Consider the following 7,517-nt stretch of genomic DNA (forward strand, 5'->3'; position numbering starts at 1 on the left):
CCCTAAGATTCAAAATCTTTGTCTACATGAAATTTCTTTACCCTAATTGGACTAAAATCTTTCTGCATTTTTGTGATTCCCTTGCAAAATCCTGACCAGCAAGTGTCACTGCTGATAACTGATTGGTTGATGGATATATAGAAAAAGATCCAACCAGGGACCTAGTGTAAGACAAAAGCAGAAATACAGGTGAGTCTAGAATTATTTGCATCTTATACAGGATTCTCCAGTCCTTCCATAATTCAATAATCCTCTTACTCAAAGCATTTACTAAGAATCTCCTATTTCAGGACCCTGTGCAGGCATATCATGCATACAGAGATGGAGAATAAACGGAGGACAAGCTCTAACAGTATCTCTACGTCACAGATATCATAAGCTTCTGATGTGCCCCGGAACTTCAACTTTTTAATAAGACATTAAAGAATCAAGTGGTGGCAGTTCCACAATCATCACTGCCCCTAACATCACCCCAAAGTCGATCACATGTCTGTCTCCCACTCTTCTAAGACAAATCTCTTCCAGGATCTACATCCTAGCCAAATTACACAGACTTGCCAATCCCTACTTTGCTAAGTTTTGTATTGTGACCATACAGATACCTTACTTTGGTGGGACTTGACCATCGTTCCTCATTAGCCTTAGCAAGTGACGCTTATTAAGGATGAACTCAGGCTGTCCTCTGCCTTTTGGGACCCCCACAGCTGAATGCATACATGTACACTCACTCCCCTAATTAAGTGGGGCCAGGACTTGAGCAGCCACCTATTCCAGTGACAAACAGATTCATGAGCACGTGGAGGAAGTAAATAAATGGAACAGCTTGCGAAGGGAGAGGTTAATCTGGTTGTACTGCACTGAGTGGGGTTGGGCCCCGAGTGATTCAGGCTCTGCTATAGAACGGGTGTTTCCTGGGATGTCCTTGGAGGGCAATTTAAACTCATATAAATAGATGAGTTTTCAGGTCTCCTTATCCTCTCTGACTTCTGAATCTTCTGCTCACTCCTGCTCATCAGGTAAGACATACATGAGAGCAATGGCAGCATCTGCAAAGCTCTTACTATAACGTGCTGGGGTGAGAAGGTCTGAGACTTGTGGGTGATGGCTTTGGGTATGTTTCTGCTTCCTTTTCTAGACTTTATCTGAGAAGATGATGGTTGTGGAGGTGCCTTACATCTGAGCTCGGAAAAGATAGATACATTTGCTTCAGTTTGATCTAGGCATCCCAAACTATGGGCTAGAACTATTGTGGATAGCTGAGTCTCCTGTAGCAGGATAGTTAACTTTTCTGCAAGTTATTCAAGACCCAGGAGTTTAGGAGTTTCATGAGGTGGAGGGTTCTGTGCCATGAAGACTCAAAAATACTCAAATCTCATTGCAGTGAATTGCCACAAAGGACTCAGCTTGTCCAATGCAATCCATTATTTTCTACTTATCCTTATAGGCATCACTTATACCTTTGGGAGCTCAAAGCACTTTGCTGTTAGGGCTTCAGTTTGGAATCCAGCACCTGGCATATTTGTACCTCAAGAAGAAATATCATTGACATACAAATCCCAAAAGATGCCAGCCCTGCACAGCCAGTGTGAACCTAACTGGATATTCAGTAATCATTTATGGTATTATCATCTATGTAGTTAATTTGGCTACATATCCACTTGCTACTTTAATCTGTAACAGTTTTCATATTTGCTATTCAAAGCAGGTCCCAAAATAACCATCCAGGCCAGAAGCACCTGCTAGAATTTAGCCTCTCAGAGAGCATTCTTAGTCTGTTGAGAGAGACTGCTAAACTTCTTCCTTGCTTGAGAAAGACTCATTAGAAAACTGGGACTGTTCAATGGGATCTGTTCAGGGCCCTCTCCAGTAAGCTAGTCATTGGCAGAAAATTATGTCCTGGGCTGGGGATTTAGCTCAGTGGCATCATGCCTCCCTCACAACCACAAGGTCCTGAGTTCGATCCCTGGTACCGGAAAAAAAAAGAAAGAAAATTATGTCCTACCATCTTACCATGCTGGCTTCTGCCCCTGCTTCTGTGTGCTTCCTGGCCATACTTTGTGGTTCTAATATGACAGTTTCTCTCAAACAAGTTTCACCCAGAGTAGAGGATAGAACACAAAAAACAACTAACATACCTTTTTTTTTTGCTTTGTATTTTTAATGAAGTTGCCTCTTTTTCTAGCAGGGGACAACAGTTTGTACCCACCCACCTCAATCACCCGCCTCCGAAGCCTCCTTTGGAGCCTCACTGTGGGTCAAAATGAGGGCATGGCTGAAAAAGGGGGCTCTGTCATTTCTTAAATTCCTTTCTCGAACCAAAACAGGTCACTTTCCCTCTGGAAATTCTGTCTCTTGGTCTTCATCCCAAATACAGTCAACAATCTTGTTTCTTCTTTTAGGTTCACCTGTATTTGCCACAATGCCTCAGTTGTTGAACAGCATACTCAGTGTGATCAGAGTGTTCCAGAACTACGCCAAGGAGAATGGAGACTGTACTTCACTGTGCAAGACGGAATTGAAGCAGCTGCTGCTGACTGAGTTTGGAGACATCCTCCGGGTAAGATACACAGACACCGGCCCCACAGTCTAGCATGGCTGATTCTGACACCTACACCCAGGATTTCATGTTTTGTTTTATTTAGTAATGCTCCACCTTGTAACGAAAAGAATTTCAGAAGTTTTCCCCTAGAATACACCACAGAGAGAGAGAGAGAGAGAGAGAGAGAGAGAGAGAGCTCCCTCCTTACATTTGAATTTGAACAAGAGACAGTACAAATTCAAAGTAATGAGGAACAACTTTTCAGAAATATCTTTATTTCCTTGTTCAGTGCCTGACACATCTTCTTATGCACTTACTTATTCAGTCATTCATTGACCATTCACTGAGCACCTACTCCATACCAGTACAATTCTAGTTACTAGCATGAAGCATAAATAAAACCAGCTTCCCCTTTTTTTCCAGGATCTTACCATATAATGATAAAGAAGTAGATAAACAAACATTTAGAATATAGCAGATGAAGGGAGTGGAATAACTTCCTCAAATGACTCAAATTATTAATAGAGATGATTTTGAATAAGTGTATCTACTCCCTATAAGCATGCTCCCATTGGTCCAACAAGAGATGAGCTTCTGAGAACCAGCTAATTAAAGACTAGAATCAAGCTTGAGCCATTTTAGATTAATGGTTTCTCAATCAAGGAAGGCCCATGTGGGTCTGAATGCATTGAGGCATAGACATTCATATACTTCTTAGTATCCATAGGAGAATATCTGATTTTGCTCTTTGTCTTATCTTCTCACAGAAACCAAATGACCCAGAGACTGTGGAAAACATTCTGAACCACTTAGACAGAGACAGAAATGGATGTGTTGACTTTCATGAATACCTTGTGTTGGTGTTCCAATTAGTCCAAGCCTGCCACCATAAGCTAGATAATAAGACATATGGAGATAGAACCTCACAGCAAGAAAAGGGGCATGAAGTAACCCAAGACCATAAGTTTCCAGGAGGCACAGGCAGACAACACCAGCAGACGCATGTGGGTAAAAGACAGCATTCCCATGACAGTCAGCCTGGGAGACAAAGTCATGATGTTCAACATGATCAGTCTGAGAAACAAGACAGAGACTTCCACTATGGTCAGCCCAAGAGACAAGATCGCGATTCCCACCATGGTCAGTTTGAGAGACAAGATAATGACTTTTTCTATGACCAGTTTGAGAGACAAGATAACAGTTCTCACCATGGTCAGTCTGAGAAGCAAGATAGACACTTCCACTCTGGCCAGTCGGAGAGTCAAGACAGAAATTCTCACCATGGTCAGTCTGAGAAACAAGATGGGGATTCCCACCATTGTCAGTCCAAGAGACAAGATAGGGATTCTCACCATGATCAGTCTGAGAGACAAGATAAACACTATAGCTCTGATCAGTCTAAAAGACAAAGTCAAGCCTCTAGCTCAGGTCGCAGACTGAGTCATAAGTCTAGCAGTGGCCAGCAAAAAGAGCAAGGACATATCTTTGTCTTAAATCAGTTTGAGAAACCAGCTCAGGAGCCTCATTATGCTCATTCTGCAAAGGTTGGACAACAATCACACTATGGGCAGTCTGGAAGACTCACACAAGACCCTTGCTCTAATCAGACCAACCAACAGGAATCAGGCTTTTATTATGGACAGTCTGGGAGGCTGAACCAGAAATCAGGCTATGGTCAGACAGACACACAAGGACAGGTTTGCCACCATGGGCAGACAGACATACAAGGGCAGAGTTGTCACTATAGTCAGACAGACAGACAAGTACAGAGTTGTCACTATGGTCATTCACAGGCTGGGGAAGCTCAGATACAAGGACAAAACAGATACTTCCAAGGGAACGGGGAAACAAGAAGAGACTCATATGTTGAGCAATCAGGAAAGTCAAGGAGACTAAGTCAACAGACTCCAGAACAAGAAGTGAATCAAAACCAGACACAGGGATTTCAGTCTAGAGAGGAACAGCACAGCAGCCACTATGCAAGCAAGCCAGAGGAGGATAGTCAATACCACCAACACAAACTCTTATCACAAATCCAACAAGAAAGGCCACTGTATCACAAAGGAAGTGACAGGCAATCAGGCAGTAGTGAGCAGAGCCACAGACAGGTCCAACCCAGACAGACCCAGGACAAAGGGCAAATCCATCAGGCAGAGGAAGAGCAGGGTTGTCAAAGCTGGGGTGGACACAGCCATGATGGTCAGGAAAGTGCATGGGAAGCACAGGATAGGCAAACCCATGAAGAGGAACAAAGCCATCAAACAAAGGACAGACAAAAGTATGAAGATAAGCAAAACCACCATAGACAAGACAAGCAAACCTGGAAAGAGGATCAGCATCAGCATCATCAACAAAAGTATGGACAAATCTCTAAAGATGAGCAGAACCACCAGAGAAGAGACAGACAAACCCATATAGAGGCTTATAATCATCAGCAACAAGAAGATAGTCAAACCCATGAGAAGAAAGAGAGGTACCAAGAGTCCCAGGATCAAAGAAGACAACAGGGTAGAGGTCATCTTACCAAGGCAGCTCATATTCCTCCCAATCCCTTCTATGGTTATCTACAAGAGCAGAAATCACATTGGTACTAGGCTGTTGAGATTCCAAGCTAAGCGACATGAAGCCAAAGAAGAAACCTATATATCAAGTTCATATCTACTTCTGTTTGAAATGTTGCAAATGTTTGTCTTCCCCTTATATCTATCTACCTTCAAGAATGCTCTTAAGGATAAGTATTCTCTTTTAGAGCAAATTAGCAATTGCTTTGAGCAGCAATTATGGGGCTTTCTGGTTGAATGTAATTTAAGTAGCAAATGGAATGATTGTGTACTTAGTTTTGATTAGTTTGGGAATTTAAATCATTCCTGGTTTTCCCTCTATACTGGTGAATCTTGGTTGGATCACTGAAAAGTAGAACACTTCTCCCCAAAACTCAAAAACAGGAAAGATATTCTAGAGATTTACATTATAACCAAAGAAAGGAAATTTGGTCTTTTGTGAGCTTTGGCTCCTGTGAATAAAGCATCAGGGATTACAAGCTTCATAGTCTAGACCAGAATGCCACACAGAGAAAGGCAGCTAGGGAAGCCAGGGGCACAGAGGGCATCTCTACACTTAACAGATGTCATGATCAACCTCTTGCCCCTCACCAGAGGTCCTATCCACTGACCAATTATCACAAAATTGACTGGATCCATTTCAATTCAATGCCTTTCTAGTTTCCAGTCACATAAAATAGAAGGTGCATGTCATCTCTTTACAGATCCCCAAGGTCCAAAACTGTCGATTCATAGCTCCTCTGTCCTGAAAACCCTTCACAGGAAAACCAATGTGCAGAAAAATGGAATTATATTAAAATATCAAATAAATAATTGTTGAGCAATGACTTTGATGGCTCTTTTCCTTCACTTGGGATCATGCTATCTTCACTTGTGGGCCATTTTCCAAGAATAAGTCTTCATTTCTTGACTTCTAAAATCTGTTTGTTCTCTGAGTTCCTGGACACTGACGAAAATAAGAATCATTATGAATCAAATAATAAGTAGTCAAAATGGACCTTACCTAAATATAATTTTCAGCTCCTTCCCGAACCAAAGAGTTATACAGAGATGCCTTGGTTCACGAACTTAATTTGTTCCATGATTGTGGAAAAGATGGCCACATTTGTTTTTGTCACCTGATGTAAAATTTGCAAACAAAGACAAAATTTTGCCAAATGTTTTGTTTGTAAACCAAGGTACCATTGTATTTGACCCTTACCACTCATTCACACCACATTTAAATTGTCATTTCCTTACCTGCTCTGCAACCTCAATACCACTTGAATATCTTTGCACATTCCCATCTCCTCTGCCTTAATTTCCCTTCTCTTCAGTGACATGACAATAAAGTTCACCCTCTTTACCACAGCACACAGGCCCTCTGCCATCTGACCTAAATAACCAACCCAGGACAGCCTCATGAGAAGCTGTTCCTAGAACATTCAATGTTCTTCCCATGCCAGGGATGCGGCCTTTTCTTAGTTTGCCATGGTCGCTCATGAATTCTTATCTTTGAGTGTATCATCCCATCAGCCTGGAAACCTCCCTGCTATTTTTTGTTTGGAAAAAACTAAACATCCCCTGGATCCACAAGGAGACATAATCCACACCTTTTAGAAAGGCTATTCTCAAAAAGACAAGATCAAAAAAATGTTGAGGAGGACATGGTAAAAAAAAAAAAACACACACAACCCTAGTACATTGTTAATGGAAATGTATCAGTACAGCTATTTTCAAAAACAGCATAGATGCTCCTCAAAAATTAAAAATAGAGCTATGGCTCATTTTGGAAGAACTCCAGTCTTTGCTGTCACCTTTGGACATCAGTCTCCAGTTTCTTCAGCCTTCTGACAGACTCACACCAGCAACTCTGCTGGTGCTGCATGCTTGACCATTCTTTTTCTCTGCCTCCATCTTCTTGGCCCAAACAGCTCCTGGATTCTCCAGCTCTTCAGTGTGCAGACAGCCATTTTGGATTCTTCCACCTCCAAACTCACAGATGGCCATTGTAGACTCTTCTGCCTCTAATCCTTATGTTTTTAATTCTTGCAGACTTTGGAGAAGATAACGGAATAGTAAGCAGCAGAGAAATACCCTCTCTGATATCTGGAATCCAGACACTGGAATATAGCCATGTGAGGAAGAGAAGGAGTAGGGAGGTGGGTCCCCAGGACCAAGCAAGGATGTGAAGCAAGAATTAGAGCCCATAGGGAGTCCAAAGAGAGGGACTACAACACAAAAGAAGGATGGGGCAAGTGGTACTTTCTCCCTGCACCCCAGCTCACAGCATGAGAGGGGCAGCTTGAATCTATGGAGGCATTGTGACTACTAGACCACAGAGGCCTCCATGGAGAAATGTGGCAGTGGAACAGAGCAGTGGATGTTGTGGACTGCAATGGCTGGTGAGTTATTCAGGTTCAGACATTCCCCGACAG

General features: G+C 42.3%; 1 protein-coding gene across 1 annotated transcript; it reads left to right on the plus strand.

Moving 5' to 3' along the window:
• The first annotated feature begins 860 nt into the window (after positions 1–860).
• Positions 861–6,746, plus strand: Rptn (repetin). Its single transcript, XM_004854138.3, has 3 exons — positions 861–1,016; positions 2,400–2,557; positions 3,307–6,746. The coding sequence occupies exons 1-3, from the start codon at positions 953–955 to the stop codon at positions 5,131–5,133; spliced, it is 2,049 nt and encodes a 682-aa protein (XP_004854195.2). The 5' UTR covers positions 861–952; the 3' UTR covers positions 5,134–6,746.
• The last annotated feature ends 771 nt before the right edge of the window (positions 6,747–7,517 follow it).

Source organism: Heterocephalus glaber, unplaced genomic scaffold (genome assembly GCF_053883595.1).
Source record: "Heterocephalus glaber isolate CG9 unplaced genomic scaffold, H.glaber_assembly_v1.0 deba00001795, whole genome shotgun sequence".
In the NCBI taxonomy this organism is placed as follows: Eukaryota; Metazoa; Chordata; class Mammalia; order Rodentia; family Bathyergidae; genus Heterocephalus; species Heterocephalus glaber.